Raw genomic sequence first — 17458 nt, 5'->3', positions numbered from 1 at the left:
ATTCAGTTTTTATTCACAATTTGTTTAGTGTCCCAACTTTTTTGGAATCCGGTTTGTATTAGGCTACTTTCACACTTGCGCTTGATCGGATCCGTTCTGAACGGATCCGATCATATTAATGCAGACGGAGGCTCCGTTCAGTACGGATCCGTCTGCATTAATAACTTAGAAAAATTTCGCAAGTGCGCAAGTAGCCTGAGCGGATCCGTTCAGACTTTCAATGTAAAGTCAATGGGGGACGGATCCGCTTGAAGATTGAGCCATATGGGCTCATCTTCAAGCGGATCCGTTCCCATTGACTTACATTGTAAGTCTGAACGGATCCGCTCGCCTCCGCACGGCCAGGCGGACAGCTGAACGCTGCAAGCAGCGTTCAGCTGTCCGCGCGGAGGCTGAACGCCGCCAGACTGATGCAGTCTGAGCGGATCCGCATCCATTCAGACTGCATCAGGGCTGGACGGAGGCGTTTGGGTCCGCTCGTGAGCTCCTTCAAACGGAGCTCACGAACGGACCCATGAACGCTAGTGTGAAAGTAGCCTTAGATGGCACTGACATAATGCTGCCAGTGTTATCCAATACATTCCAGAACTGTAAGGGTTACATCAATATAATGCTATGTGACCACGGTAGTGCTCCGGACGGGAGCTGTGCTGCGGATACACTCTTGTCTGCAAGGGATCTAAGTGTTACATATAGTCTCCCATGCCAGGAAGAGCGGGTGCTCAGCGATTAGCTGAACCGCAGATCCAGGCCGTTTAAAGGGCTTTTCCAGGTTTTTAATATTGATGACCTATCCTTATTTTCACATGGTCTGTATTTGGTCAGTAATTTCAAAGCCAAAAGTGGTTCGAGAACATGGAAGAGGTACAAACCTTTCAATTTTTTATTATTTTTTTCCTGTAGGTTCTACTCCAGGTTTTGGCTCAAATACTGACCGTGTGACAGCGGTCTCTGGAAGCCAAAACCAGGAGCAGATCCAACTGTAAGGGTCCATTCACACGTCCGTTGTTTCTTTCCTGATCTGTTCCGTTTTTTGCTGAACAGATCTGGACCCATTCATTTTCAATGGGTCCTGGAAAAAAAAATCTGACATTGTGCTGTCCGTTTTTTTTCCAGGACCCATTGAAAATGAATGGGTCCAGATCTGTTCAGCAAAAAACGGAACAGATCAGGAAACAAACAACGGACGTGTGAATAGACCCTAAGGCTACTTTCATACTCGCGTTTGGTGCGGATCCGTCATGGATCTGCACAGACGGATCCGTTTGTATTATCTTTAACATAGCCAAGACGGATCCGTCTTGAACACCATTGAAAGTCAAAAGGAGGACGGATCCGTTTTCCATTGTGCCAGATTGTGTCAGTGAAAACGGATCCATCCCCATTGACTTACATTGTGTGCCAGGACGGATCCGCTTGGCTCAGTTTCGTCAGACTCTGGAGCAGTGGAAATGTGTTCTGAGGAGTGACAAGCAGCTTCTCTATCTGGCGGTCTGATGGAGGAGTCTGGGTTTGGCAGAAGAGGGATAACGCTATGGGGTTGCCTCTTAAGGCGCATTTGGGCAATCAGATAATTGTTACAATTTGAACCCCAACCAGGGCTGTGGAGTGGGTAAGCCAAAGTTTTGGCTTCAATTCCCGCATTTTATCACACTCCGACTCGATAAACCGTCAGTAACATAGTAATATTTACTACATTTTTTCTTACTATCGTATAAGTAGTTAGGCTACTTAAACCATATTTGTTGGAATACCATTTCTGAAATTCCAAAAATTTTCTAAATTCCAGCAAGTAAATATGCATCCACAAGAGACACCTCACTGCTGAAGCCAGTAATTGGCTCCAGTGGAGCAGATGACCCCAACCACATCAGAAATAAAATTGCGAACCAGGCCCCCTCATCCAACCTCAGTGTCTGACCGGGTAAAAACTCCAAAATCCTGAAGTAAGCCTTCCCAGAAGAGGAAGCTGTTTAATCTGCAAAGGGGGGCGTATTAATGGGATTAGGAGTTCAATCCATTTGTCCACACGCAGGAAAGTTAAACTTTGACTCGCCTTCAACTCTGCTCGGAAAATCTTTCTGAGCAAACAACGCGGTCACCGTGGAAACAGACTAAAATTAGAAGCGGGGAAAACAATGTTACCATTCATTGACTATGTGTACACAACACCCCCCTGAGTGGAAAAAGCCACGCTGTCACCACTACAAAAGGGCGCGTACGGCGTGGAGACATCAGCAGCTTCACATGCCAGATTTACAGCAGCAAGTTTTGATCCAGAATGTAAGCTGAAGGCGGATGTTTCTACGACATGAGCTTGAACCCCTGAGAACCCCTTTCAGACATGTCTGCTGTGTGGGAATATACCTGCAGAGGTCGTCAGGATTTGGTCCAATACTCATGATACAAAACAGCCAATCAGCTGTATAAAAGAGTTAGCGGAACTCATCGGTCGCACGGCCTAGGTGGTGCGCCATCCCATTCAAGAGAATAGGCCTGAGGTGCAATACCAAGTACAGCGCTGTTCTTGGTGACCTGCCAGGCCGCAGCCACTTCAAACAGCTGATCGTCGGGGGTGCTGGGACTTGGACCCCTGCCAATCTAATATCGACGTCCTATTCGGAGGACAGGACAATAAATACCAGGGAAACCCTTTAATCTAAAAAAAACAAAACACAACTATTGTCAATTTACACTTTATGCAGCGTGTGGATGAGATTATTCAAAATCTCAGCCACTTTGCTGGTATGGTAGCGCCACAGTGGACGTGTCCCCAGAGACCACTCACACATCGGGGGTCTGTTATGACACCACGGAAGCATGTCCTATTTTCGTCCATGATTACGGATCCCTCACGCACATTATAGTCCAAGAAAACCACGGACACGACAGTACTGCGAGTGGTTTTCTCTGACCATTAATAGGAGATGCTCTGGAAACTAATTTTCAGCCTAGCAGTGCCAGAGGACTATGGATGACACACGCACTCTCTATGGAAAAGGTGTGTGTGAAGAAGGCATGCCGCCCTCCACACAAATATAATACTGCCACATGGCGTCAGGTTTGTTGCCTTGTGAAGGAATCCGGGATTTACAAGCCAAACTGCAGACACTCCCTCCTGTCACCCATAAAAACCACCTCATAGTAACAGAACAACACAACATGGTGGCCGGAGCCCCACAGGCCATGCACAGGTGACCTTTACTACGAGGGAGGGAGAGGAACAGCAGCGGGTCCCATCAACCAATCCCAGCGCAGCTTTCATGGCTCCACCGCAGGCTGGAATAACTAAAGAGGACATCCGATTGGTTGGAGCCCCTATGTATGGCTGGGCTTCCCACATTTCTCTTCAGTTATCACAAAGGGTCAAGCCGAACACCCATCCCCCACGGGCGCATCAATCTACATATAATCGCATCGATATCGCATAGACGGCAGCGCTTACCATCGAAGACGTCCACCGCACCGGGAGGGAGGTCGTGCTCGTCGCCCATGCTGAGAAGTTAGGTTTAGGGTGGCGTGTCCCGAATGCTGATGCTCCAGATTAAGGGTGACAGGGTGGCACCGAAGCCTGCCCAGCCATGGGCTCCTCCTAGAGATCACCAGTGACCTTTGCGCCGAGCCGCTCCCCCGGCGCCAGTAGTTCGGGGCACGCAGCGCCTAGAGTGCGACTTTCCTCAGGCACTATGCTCACCGCGGCGGTACCTGCACATCCCGGGAGCCCCAGTCCAGTTTGTTGTGGATCCGAATCTAGCAGAGAAGTAGGTGTACGGAGGACGCGGCTACTCGCTAACCCCGCCCACAGTCCGATCCTTGCCCGCTGATTGGACATCGCGCCAGCCGTTGTTCCCAGGAATGCGGCTCGCAGCCAATAGTGAGCGGCCAGAAGTTTAAATGCCCTGAGAAGAGGCGGCGCCGGTGCCCGCCCACTGTGCCCGTGCATTCCTGTGACCGCAGCTCGTCCACGTGCCCACCAGCATCCTCTACCTACTGATCTGTCAGTGTACACTGCAGAGTTCAGAGATGTCCGCCAAAACACGGTTTATTCCTGAAGTTTGTGCACAGATTTCCATGCGGATTCTAGATCCCATCGTTGCCAATGGGCGTCCACACTGCTGTCCATATAACTGTGGATATATCACATTGTTCACACAATGGCTTTCACAGCGTTATTTTGTAGTGGACAAATGCTGAAAACCCACCGGTGGCCTCCTCCAGTTTCTTCCATCCATACATCTCTATAGGAGGAATCTGAGGATCAGGGAGGGCCAGCTCCTAGCCACAGTGGTGCCAGGAAGGAATATGTCCCTTTTTGGCGTAGTCACGGCTTTAAGCCGCTTCTCCGTGATCCTCAGCACAACCTCCCACTGAGCTGTATGAAAGGCTGTCGGCGCTAAAAATCCACAAGGATTTTTGCCTTCCTCTGGATCAACTTGCAGGATAACAGGCCGAACTGGGATGTCTTCTTTCAGCCTTGTGTGACCGTCTCCTAAGACGGGACATGTCAGAGGCCGTCAACACCAGATATCAGCAGCATACTGTTTATCTGTAGCTCCTGGGTTTGGCTACTTTCACATCTGGGGCATTGTGATCCAGCTGCCAGTTCTGGCAGAGAATGCTGGGAACCCGCTGGACACAAGCCACAGCGTGCGGTGGATTCTGTCCGTCCAATCCTCGGCATTTTTGCCAGACCCCATTGCAGTTTCCTGCATACTGTTCTCTCCCAGGATCGCTTCTGCAGATGTGAAACTAGCCTTACACATACTTACTGTGTGAAAGGGGCCACAAAGAGGATCTCCAACAAAATGGCCCTGAGCACTGTGCGGACAAAAAGTATGCAGACTAAACCCACCTCCATAAAGGGGCTGTCCCACTTCAGCCAATGGCATTTATCATGTAGAGAAAGTTACTACAAAGCACTTACTAATGTATTGTGATTGTCCATATTGCTTCCTTTGTGATGGGAAAATGAATCCAGCCAGCAAAGGAGGCAATATGGACAATCGCAATACAGGAGTAAGTGCCTTCTATTTTAACTTTGTCTACACAATAAACGCCAGCCCCTAAACTAGCTCACGTGCACTAGCATCAAAGGGGGTAGAATACATAGTTGCAGCCTGAGAGAACAATGAGCTGCTGTTCTAGTTTATTTTTCATGGTCTGCAATTGTTATATTTTATGAACAAAGACACATAAGTTAGATTTTGGTAGTCCTTAAAGGGCTTCTACCATCAGAAATACTGTTATGTAGCTGAATGACATTAGCGATGCGCTAATGTCAGCACTATATAACAGTATGTTTCTAACATTTGTCCCCGCACTTTTATTATATGCTAATGAGCCTCTAGGTGCTATGTGGGCGTAAAATCAGCACATAGAGGCTCCGTCCACTCACCCTTTATTCCGCCCAGGTCCTCCGTTCTGCCAGCCCCGCTCCTCTTGATTGATGTCCAAGTTCCATGCATCATTGAGGAAATCCTGCGCCTTTTACTTCTGTATTCAGCGCAGGCGCAGTGAGTAAAGGACACGCTCCTGGTGCCGACTTCCTCACTGCGCCAACTACGTCACAGTGAGGAAGCTGGAACCAGGAGTGCGGCCTTCACTCACTGCGCCTGTGCCGAATACAGAAGTGAACGGCGCAGGATTTCCTCAACGACGCATGGAACTTGGACATCAATCAAGAGGAGTGGGGCGGGCAGAACAGGGGACCTGGGTGGGATAAAAGGTTAGTTTTTCGAGCCTGAATCTATGCCCACATAGCACCCAGAGGCTCATTAGCATATTGTAAAAGTGTGTTTTTTAGCAAAATGGCTGCAGGGAGAAATGTAAAAAACATACTGTTATGTAGTGCTGACATTAGCGCATCGCTAACGTCAGTCAGCTACATAACAGTATTTCTGGTGGTAGAAGCCCTTTAAGGACAGTCAGTGTTTGATCAGTGATGAAGTCAAAACCAGGAGCAGAGCCTACAAAGAGCTGAGGGGTTTTTGCTTACAATCCACAGCATATTACAGTACCAGCAAAGCTGTCATCCACACGCTGCAGTGCAGGCTTTAAATCCGCCGCATGTCAGTTTAGGTTGTGGATTTCCACCGCGGATCTGACCCTGTGCAATAAACGGGGTAAGGCTACTTTCACACTAGCGTTCATAGGTCCGTTCGTGAGCTCCGTTTGAAGGAGCTCACGAGCGGACCCGAACGCCTCCGTCCAGCCCTGATGCAGTCTGAATGGAACGGATCCGCTCAGACTGCATCAGTCTGGCGGCGTTCAGCCTCCGCTCCGCTCGCCTCCGTACAGACAGGCGGACAGCTGAACGCTGCTTGCAGCGTTCAGCTGTCCGCCTGGCCGTGCGGAGGCGAGCGGATCCGTTCAGACTTACAATGTAAGTCAATGGGAACGGATCCGCTTGAAGATGTCACCATATGGCTCAATCTTCAAGCGGATCCGTCCCCCATTGACTTTACATTGAAAGTCTGAACGGATCCGCTCAGGCTACTTTCACACTTAGAATTTTTTCTAAGTTATTAATGCAGACGGATCCGTACTGAACGGAGCCTCCGTCTGCATTAATATGATCGGATCCGTTCAGAACGGATCCAATCGAACGTTAGTGTGAAAGTAGCCTGAGATCCATGGTAAAATCTGCAACAAATCCACATGTAGCACATGCAGACTTTGCAGCACATTTGGTTATGGCTTCAGGGGTGGAATAGCGGCAAAATTTATGGCAATTCCCCCCTGGTTGGGTATGCCCTTAGAATACAGACACAATAGTACATGCCAACTGCAAGAGTAAGGCCTCTTTCACACGGGCGTCACGTTTTGGCTCCGGATGCATTGCGCGAGTAGGTACGCAATTGCAGTCAGTTTTGACTGCGATTGCGTTCGGTTGTTATCGCGCGGGTGCAATGTGTTTTGCACGCGCGTGATAAAAAACTGAATGTGGTACCAGACCCGAACTTCAGGATTGGGTTCAAGGTTGTGTAGATGTAATTATTTTCCCTTATAACATGGTTATAGGGGAAAATAATAACATTCTTAATACAGAATGCTTAGTAAAATGTGGATTGAGGGGTTAAAAAAATAATAAAAAAATGTAAATAATTTTACTCACCTTAATCCACTTGTTCGCGCAGCCGGCATCTCTTCTGTCTTCAGCACCTGGGTTAAGGACCTGTGGTGACGTCACTGCGCTCATCACATGATCCATCACCATGGTGATGGATCATGTGAACAACCATGTGATGAGCGCAGTGATGTCACCACATGTCATTTTCCTCCTGCACAGCAAAGATGAAGACAGAAGAAAAGCCGGCTGCGCGAACAAGTGGATTAAGGCGAGTTAAATTATTAAAAAATGTTTTAACCCCTCCAGCCCTATTTTACCAAGCATTCTGTATTAAGAATGCTATTATTTTCCCTTATAACAATGTTATAAGGGAAAATAATATAATGATCGGGTCTCCATCCCAATCATCTCCGAGCAACCATGTGTGAAAATCGCACCGCATCCGCACTTGCTTGCGGATGCTTGCGATTTTCACGCAGCCCCATTCATTTCTATGGGGCCTGCGTTGCGTGAAAAACGCACAATATAGAGCATGCTGCGATTTTCACGCAACGCACAAGTGATGTGTGAAAATCACCGTTCATGTGCACAGCCCCATAGAAGTGAATGGGTCCGGATTCAGTGCGGGTGCAATGCATTCACCACCTGAGGGAAAGGGCCCCTTCTCTACTTTGAAACCTAAGAGTACCTTGATGCCCTCCCAGGGTGACCCCACTTGTATAGAGGTGTTTGTTGCGCGAGTCTCACGCGCTCTGGAAGAACTAACAGTGAGGAAACCTGTGTTCAATTGTTCCAAAGCTGAAATTGATGCCTTGTGTTCCATTGAAAAAAAAAAAGATCAACAAGTCGCTATTAAGCCCTCCGACAAGGGGGGTAATATAGTGATTATGAAGACTACTGATTATAAGAACATGTGCCTTGATCTCCTTCGAGATCGGAACACATATGAAAGATTGAAATTAGACCCTACTGCGAGGTATCAAAAGGAACTGTTAGAAGTTTTGACTACAGCCAAGAAGGATGAACTTATATCTGAGGAGGAGTTTAGATTTTTGTTTAACCGACATCCCACTGTGGCAACTTTCTACAGTCTTCCTAAGATTCATAAAGGGGTTATGCCCCTAAAGGGACGTCCAATTGTGGCTGGTATCAGCAATGTAGGCATCTATGTGGATCAGATTTTGGCATCCTTTGTTAAAGCCTTACTCTCATACGTGAGAGATACGAGTGACCTGCTGGCACAGCTAGAGGGGGTTTCACTGGATGAGGATATGGCTTTAGCTTCCATAGATGTTGAGGCTCTTTATTCCTCTATTCCCCATCACTTGGGCCTAGAAGCGGTCAGTAGCTTTTTGGCCACCAAAGGCTGCCAATATCGAGCACATAACAAATTTGTGCTGGAACTACTTAACTTTACCTTGACTTCCAACTTCTTTGTGTTTGGAGGGTCCTACTACCACCAGCTCAGGGGCACCGCGATGGGCAGTTCTTGTGCCCCGTCGTATGCTAACTTGTTCCTGGGCTGGTGGGAGAGGACCCTGGTGTTCTGTGACTCCCCCAAAATACTGACAGAAAGTGTCATTAGTTGGAATAGATTTATTGATGACATTTTCCTGATTTGGCGTGGTGAGAAATGCAACTTTGAGAGGTTTGTGCAAGAATTTAATTGTAACAACATTGGCATGCGCTTCACGTTTGAATATAGGAGGGATGTCCTTCCATTCTTAGATGTTGAAATCACCAGAAATGGTATAGGTCTATTAGAAACTAAGACTTTTAGGAAACCAACTTCCACCAACTCACTTCTGAACTGGAATAGCCATCATCCTTTGTCATTGAAAAAGGGCATTCCAACAGGCCAATACCTTAGAATGAGAAGAAATTGCTCCAATGACACAGTAATCCAGGAACAGGCGGATGACCTCCGCAGACGTTTTCTGGAAAAAGGCTATCCAGACTCTACACTTCGTGTAGCGTATCATAGGGCGTTCAGTAGTAACTGTACTGCTCTACTGCACCCAAAACGCAGAGAGACTACACCAGGCCTAATTCGACTAATAGGCAAGTATGATATAGCAGTGAACGACGTGAGACAGGTGCTGGGCAAACATTGGGATTTTCTTAAAATGGACCCCGACATCAGCAAAGTTGTTGCGGGGACACCCTAAATTACATACAGACGTGGTCGAAATCTTTCTGTCCCTTTCTTTGCTTTGGGCGAATGATCGGGCAGCCCACCTTGGCGCTGTATTTAGGGACAGTCTGAGGGAGAGATTGAGGGGGCTGTTTATGAGGTGGATGCAGGGCAATTACAGGTCTGAGAGACCCGATCCTGTATCCTTTCCATATTTTCACTTCTCATGCCTCCCTTGGTCTCTAATTAGCAGTCATACGCACCTTGTATGCTACTGGCATCCATACTCTTTTGGTTCTATTTTCACCATTCAGTGTGCTGGGGTTTATTTTGTTGATTTAATAAACGTTACGTTTTAAAGGGTTACCACATATTTTTTATCTATCCCAGGTACCTCGTTTTGCAAGGTTTGATCCCCTTACACGGGGTCAATTTTCTTCCTTGCGTGTTTTATACTTTTTTTTAATCTTTTACCACAAAATTGACATAATCTGCTAAGCCTCTTCTGCTCTATAACATGCTGCCGGCAGATTGCACTGGATTTTATGGCGACAGGTTCCCTTTAAAAATATATTTTTTATAAAAAAATAATAATTTTAACTATTAATTTACTTTATTTTTGGCCCACTAGTAGACATGGCTTTTATAATACACTGGTTTACTTTGTATACCAATGCATTATAGCCTGCATCACTGTACCAGTGACAAGCTGTCTATTGGGCTCTGTCTGTTGCACGGTCTAATAGACATACAGTCATTTTAGGCCCCCAACTGCCACAGCGCCACATCAGTACCCTGCAATTGTATTCACGGGGAGCCGATGGTGAGAGGCAACCCTGTCTCTCTAACTGCCTAGATGCTGTGATCGCTATTGACAGTGGCATCTGTGGAGTTAAACTGCTGCCATCAGAGTTATCTCCAATGCCGGCTGTTACAAAGGGAGCCTGGCATCAGTCAGGGCTTCCCTGATGATCTAGATTCTAGAGCACTGTATCAGCGCAATCTGTGAGGCCTGTTCAGTTCCTGTCACCCACGCCAAGATTAATAGTGTGCGTGCCAGGGACTGAACAGACTAGACAAGGTGCACAAACACAGTGTTCCTTAACAAAGTATGTCTCACGCATTGAAATGCACATGAGACTTTTTTCAGAGAGTAAAATTGCCCGTGCAGGCGTTATTGAGACCTCTGCTTATAACAACTACTCCCAATTCTACATTGTATATGGACAATCTGCTGATTCCATTGCTTTCTTTGAGGTGCCAGCCGCTGATTCTATTTCCCTGGTCCAAGCTATTGTTCGAATAAGGAGAACTGCTCATCAGAGATGCAGGCCACCACCACAGTTCTGTCCAGGAGAAAAAGTCTGTCTATCCTCCAAAAATATCCTCTGATAGTACTCTCCTACAAGGTTGCCCTTCTGAAGTTTTGGAACAGATCCATCCTGTATAATACAAGTTACTCCTTCCACCTATTCTTTGTATACCCAATTCTTTCCATGTTTTACATCTCAGACTGCTGGTTCTCCACCACTATTCCAGGTCTCCAGTCTCTGCTCCTCCCCCAGTTGGTCCAGAAGAGGAGTTTGAAGTGGAAAGCATCCTTGATGCGAAGATGGATTCTACCAGGTGAATTCAAAGTAATTTGGCCCAGAGAAAAGGTCTTGGGAGCCTGCTGAGAACAGATGCTAGCTTTACTATTTTCCATCTATGATCTAGACTAGGGATGAGCGAATCGACTTCGGATGAAACTTTCAAAGTCGAGTCACATAAAACCCGTTCCAATACTGTACGGAGCTTGGCTCCTATGAGTCGAAGTTATTACTTTGCGAAGTCTGGCGAGACTACGGGTAATAATATCAGAAATTAATTTCTACAGTAAAAAAAACTTTTACCGAACTCGGGTTTGGTTCCGAACTTTGTGTTTTATCAAGCAAGGCCAAGAAACAATGGATATATATGGGACAAAAACGCCACTGACTGGGTACAGTGTAGAGGACGTAGTGCGCACACTATAGCCTGACACTGTACCCATTGATATGGGGGTCTGATTTGAGGGATCTTAAGGTTTCATATGGGGGTCAGATCTGAAGTATGATGAAGATTGGGGGTCTGATGAAACCTAGGAGGTGCATCTTATCAGCTGTGCCTTATAAACCAAAAAATGTGGTAATTCCCATAGACTTTTCAGCACACAATTTTTTTTTGCAAAACGCCACAAAGAAGCCAAAAAGATGCTTTTCAGAAACCCTAACTCATTACATATCAATAAAGAAACAACTTTTCTATCCAACTACTGTATTTCAACAATTCCAGAGGCCTGGGAAGTCCTGTTTACTGTACGAGACCTGAAAAAACTCGACAGACCAGCTCCACTTGTTTTTCACACCTACAATTTGCAGACTATTAAGACGTACATGGGTTCAACTACCACTGTAAATGAATCATTGTCAATTGTTCCTTCTCCCAATCCAACAGCCCCAAAGGCACATATTGCAGCTGTCCAAGTTTTTTTTTGTATTTTTTAATGCAAAGAATATCAAGAAAAAGAGAAATATCTGTGACTTTTGGAGATCCTGCCTTTCAATCTACTCTCCAAAACGTGCATTTACAATGTGCCAAGGAGCAGCCAAATTATCAGGAAGGGGGCGTTCCTTTCCGACAGTCGGCTGCTCGTTCAGTGGGGGTGAAGCTCTGCATTGACATGAAGCTATCACATCCAGTATGAGGACAACTGATGGCTACTGAGATCGCTCGTCCTCATACGGCAGCAGATCACTGTTTAGAGAGCAAGAGCTGCTGCCCAGAAAAACGTTTGTTCCCGATAATCTGCCCGACTATCAGGCCGTTTAAACCCGCCATTAGAAGATATTCCGGTGGCAAGCAGCAGGATGACTGATAATTTTGAGGACATTTAAGACTAGATTCACGCCTGCGGCTAGATTCTGTTCTGGGGGCCACCTGAGCCCTCCTCATGGCTGTCAGTCAGGTACATAAGGATCTGATGCGCTCAGCATTAATACTAGGAGAACCAGGAACATATGCACCTGTCTGGCCGCCTCAGGTGCCCTATTGAATTCAACTGTATCGCCATCCTCAAGAAGGTGATGTACTTGAATGCTATGGCGTGAGTGGCAGTATTTTGTGCTGCGCTATGGTATCTGGTTCTGCTGAGCTCTAAATGTATTGCTGCCCAACTACTTCTGACAGATTGGATTTGCCTAAAACATGGGGCCACTTAGTTTTTCTTTTTTTTAGGGCCACTTAAAGTTCCCAGTCCGCCCCTAAGAACAACAGAATTGCCGGATCTGGAATATGGATTCCATTCACTATTATGGGGTCCAGCATGAATACCCGTATTGTCTCCTTTTTTGCTCCCATCTGAACCTAGCTTAGGCACATGCAAGGTCTGTGCCGTTTCCAGTAATAAAATTAATATTGGCCTATATTTGCTAATATGATTGTAAATGTGACAACATTTGATGCTATGTGGAGCATTTTTGGAGCAATTTGGTGCATCTAGTTTTAGAAGAACCCACTGAGGGAGCATGGTTTACCGACCAAAGGGTGTGGCCTAAGATGCAACATTTTGGGCCAAAACTTCGGCACAAAATGTTGCCGCAAAGTAAGCCAACACATAGATGGTATAAAGATAGACAAAAGGATGCCTGAACCCTGTCATAAATTAGGCGTATCCTCTGGCAGTGTAGGGGCAGAAAGCTGACAGCTGGCATCTGAAAAGCCAGGAAAAAAAAATAAAAAATACAAGTCTGTAATTTTGATATTTTTCAAATGTTCAAATAATCCAGAGATTTTTGGGGGACCAGGGAAGCATCTACATGCAATAGCAACTGGTTAAGAGGAGACTTAACCATGAGGCTGGACTAACACACTACAGTTGCAGTAAATTTTTTGTACATGTTCTGCGATTTCAGAAAATGGCATAAAAAACCACACTGTTACAGCAACGTGTTAACCCAGCGTTATTTGGTTAATAAAGTTTTAGCCTTTGCCCCGGGGTGGGGTGAGTCGAAGAATTGGAGGGAAGGCTTTGTCAAAAGTGTACTCTGTCTGCTTCTTCTTCCCAGCGACTTGAATGTCCTAATCGATCATTTTCCTCTCTATAAGCCAATTACCCTTAAAAGGCTAAACCCAGACATATCCTCATCTTCACCCCTCCGGCCCCCTGATATGACCATCGGTGCATTTCATGCTCTGATGCTCTCCTTTGCCCGGTGATGCCTCGGCCAAGCAGTGAAATAATATAAAGAAAAAAGCCCTTGCCCTGTGCAATCCTTCGCAGGGCAAGGGAGAGCATCAGAGCATGAAATGCTCATGTCAGGGGGCGAAAATGGGGATATCTCCAAGTTCAGCTCTGAACCCGAACAACCCTTTTAAAGGGGTTGTCTTAAATGGGTCCACCAAGACCTTATAACTGATGACCTATCCTCTGGGTGATCAGTATCTGATTGGTGGGGCTCAGACACCTGCCAATCAGCTCCTGTAAGGGCCACGGCCTTCTCTGTGCTCACCAAGAACAGCGTCGTACATTGTATAGCGGCTATACTTGGTATAACACCCCTGCTTCATAAGGGCCACGGCCTTCTCTGTGCTCACCAAGAACAGCGTCGTACATTGTATAGCAGCTATACTTGGTATAACACCCCCGCTTCATTCACTTCTATGGGGCTGAGCTGCGCTTAGCCCATGTGACCGATGAACATGTCATCACTGGCCTAGGAAAAGCTGAGAGAAGGAGGGGGCCTTCTTAAACATCTGATTTGCAGGTTCTGGTGTCAGACCCCCACCGATTGAATACTTACAACCAATCCAGAGGATAGGTCATCAGTTATAAAGTCTCAGAAAACCCCTTTGACATAAGAACTTCTCACCTATCCCCAGGTGATCGGTGGGGGTTCCTCATGATCAGGAGAAAATGGTCTTGGAGTCCCCAGCGTGAATGGTGCACCGGCACTCTCTTCAGCAGTCCTATGTAGTTGAATGGAACACAGCAAGCATGCACGATCGCTGTTTCATTCACTCAGGAGACTCCAGGACTTGTGATCGTGGAGGGCCCAGAAGTCAGACCACCATAACCTATTCTGTGGAGGTTGGTTCTCATCCACTTGTCTGCTATCTTAGTATGCTGTGGGGTTTTCACCCACAAATCCAGACGGTAAATCCACATCATATCTGCTAATTGTCAATGTCACCTAACACTGTGTATTTTGATACAAGATACTATCTGCATTCCTTTGCCTCTCAGTGTACAGTATGTACTATTATCAGTGGATTACAACACAGGTAATGAAAGTTCCTAATCATAGTAATGCATTCAGATAATGACAACCTGATAAGTCTAGTTACATAACCAGATTTATTCATGGTGAAGAGATACACGTGAGCTTTGCAGATCTTCAGATAGTGATCTAATGCTGCAGGAACATGTGTCCTATCATCATACCCTGGATAAACTGGTTAGAAGTCATGAAGAGTCAATAGCATGATGTCATTCTGTTCATACCAATGGGGCCTGAGGAATGCCAGATTAGGAGACATTGTGGACCTCACTGCCCTGCATGTTCTCTATCTGCACCTGTGCAGTAAAAGACAGAAGCGCCATCTTGGAAAGGCTATGGCCGTCTGCTCTTCTTTCATTGCTACCCATCTGGGCAGACTAAGGGAAGTCTGGAGGAATGTATCAGATATTTATGGTATTATACACCAGTGTATGGCATTACTGAAATTTAAGGGCTCATGTACACGGCCACATAATGGATTCTTTTTTGTACGGCGCCAAAATAGAACTGTCTGAGAGGTCCATGAGGCCTCTACTGTACCGCCATAATTTAAAATCATGGCATGCTGCATCAGATGTTACGTGTGCAGAGGTATTCTCCCTCAGCATTGTTTCTAGGGGGGGATTTCTATATTGTGCTCAATGAAGCCTGTGCATGGAAGTTGTGCAGCTCCACACACAGGGCTCTGTTTAGCTCCACCATTCACCCTGTCACCCCCGCCGTCACAGCCACGCCACAGACCGCAGCAGTCCTACACGGAGTGATCCGCTAACTGCATCATGGCAGTGGGGTTAGGCAAGTATTCATCTTAGAGGCACTAAAAGGGCATGACTAAGGGCACTGTAGCATATTTAATGTGTGTGGGAGCACTATGGGGGCATCTGTACTGCGTGGGAGCACTATGGGGGCATCTGTACTGCGTGGGAGCACTATGGGGGCATCTGTACTGCGTGGGAGCACTATGGGGGCATCTGTACTGCGTGGGAGCACTAAGGGAATCTTTTTACTGTGTTGGAGGTACAAGGGGGCATCTTTACTGTGTGGAGGGCACTAAGGTGTCACCATGGAGGCATAACTACTGTGAGGAGGCATTAAGAGGCATCATTACTGTCTGGGGGCACCATTAATGTTTGGGGAGATACTAAGGTGGCATACTTACTGTGCCACACAAAGGGCACAGAAAGTTTTAGGGCATGATTATTGTTGGCACAAAGGGAACTTGAGCGGGACTTGGCACGTATGTACAGGGATTGGCAGGGGTGAGAAGCTTGGCTTAACATTAAAAAATATATATTTCCTGCAGCGGTATGGCTTTAAAAATGCTTCCAAGGACAGCTTATGAGAACCGCTGAGAAGACACTGGCGAAAATTACTAATCAAAATCTGCTCCGAAAAGACTGCAGTACATGCTTTGTACTACAGTTATTAAGTGTTTTCATTATAATAATCTTTATTTCTATAGCGCCAACATATTCCGCAGCGCTTTACAAATCATGGGTTCATGTACAAACAGTCATAAATAACATAGCAACAGACAAGTCATAAGAGGAATGAGGGCCCTGATCACAAGAGCTTACAATTTATGAGGAGATAGGGGTGACCCAAAAGGTAAAAACAATGAGCCAGTCACCAGATGATATCTGTAGTGCTTGTGCGTGGGTGCGGTGAAGAGTTTGGTGGAGGACCAGGTTCAGGAACTGATGATAAATGGGCTATATATGGAGAGGAGTTAGACCACCTTAAAACTGTGTATATTGTGATTTAACCTAATTTCTTGGGGTAGGGCATTCCAGAGAACTGGTGCAGCTCGGGAGAAGTCTTGGAGATGGGAGTGAGAGGTTTGGCTTATGGTGGACGTCAGTGTTACATCATTTGCAGACACAGTTACCATTATATCTCTGTTACCTACAATCTCTACATACGGATATGCTGAAAGGACACAGATACTGCTTTACTTGCTACCGAGAGGTACAGCAGTAAAAAAATAAATAATTTTTTTTTTCTTTTTGTAGATAAGTTACTGTAGGTCCTTTCACAATTTCCATAAAGAAAAGTTTATTGCATTTTTTTCTGCGCCAAAACTAGAAGTGGATCCTAGACCAGGGAAAGCATGGGGAAATAGATCCCCATTACTGCAAACATCTGTACATCTGCCATATGTATACATCATTCAGATATCATTCCTTCCTTCTGACAAATGGGTACATGCCTGACTTATACAGTATGTACAATATGCAGCATGCCATCAAACCTGTCATACCCTATAAAAAAGGGTGAAATGTCACATGCTAGCATTGGAAGGTGCGATAGCATCAGAAGTCTCCAAAGTTCAGCATGACTGATGATGGATGGACAATTATTAAAGGGGTCGACCATTTTATAGCAAATGTTAACGTGTTTTAAAGATGCAAGTACATTTATTTTTGAAGTTGTGTCCCTTTATTCAGCCAGTCCTCAATCCTGTCCAGACGGCTGTCCCATCCATAAGGTGGTAGGTGCCCATACAAGTCTTTCAGCTTCCTCTACTGCACCCACACTAGTTTCCTGTGTACAAGAGGTTGTCCAACCCACCCAAAAAAATGACTGACCACCAGGAAGTGTTGGACTGGAAGAGATGACGTCCTGTCCATGGTCACATGCCGCTCAGGGATATGACAAGTGGACGGCTGCAGCAGTCTTTATTTCAGGACAGCCTCAATGCTAATTTTTAACCTAGCAGGAAAGGTAAGTATTTGATTTCACTAGCGCTGCGGTTGGGCACTGATGGCTTGGAGGGGGAGCTGATGGGGGTGGGGGGGAGCTCATTGCAGTGGGGGGGGGGGGGGGGGGGAGCTCATGGCAGTGGGGGGGGGGAGCTCATGGCATGGGGGGAGCTGATGGCATGGGGGGAGTTCATGGCAGTGGGGGAGTTCATGGCAGTGGGGGAGTTCATGGCAGTGGGGGAAGCTGATGACATGA

The 17458-nt window shown here is 46.4% G+C and overlaps 1 protein-coding gene across 7 annotated transcripts in view; it reads right to left on the bottom strand.

Annotated features, from left to right (window-relative positions):
* The window catches only part of LOC122931016 (dual specificity protein phosphatase CDC14B-like), a 63143-nt gene that overhangs the window by 26316 nt on the left and 19369 nt on the right, over positions 1 to 17458 (bottom strand). For 3 of the 7 annotated variants that reach the window (XM_044284888.1, XM_044284885.1, XM_044284886.1), the window contains exon 1: positions 3446 to 3749. The exons of the other annotated variants lie outside the window; for them this stretch is intronic. In XM_044284888.1, coding sequence (XP_044140823.1) covers positions 3446 to 3494 — 49 coding nt within the window. In that variant the 5' untranslated portion in view covers positions 3495 to 3749. Of the gene's footprint in view, positions 1 to 3445; positions 3750 to 17458 lie in introns of those variants that run through there. 7 annotated transcript variants of the gene reach the window in all.

Source organism: Bufo gargarizans, chromosome 3 (assembly GCF_014858855.1).
Source record: "Bufo gargarizans isolate SCDJY-AF-19 chromosome 3, ASM1485885v1, whole genome shotgun sequence".
Lineage (NCBI taxonomy): Eukaryota > Metazoa > Chordata > Amphibia > Anura > Bufonidae > Bufo > Bufo gargarizans.
This window is presented reverse-complemented; position numbering and strand designations above follow the sequence as displayed.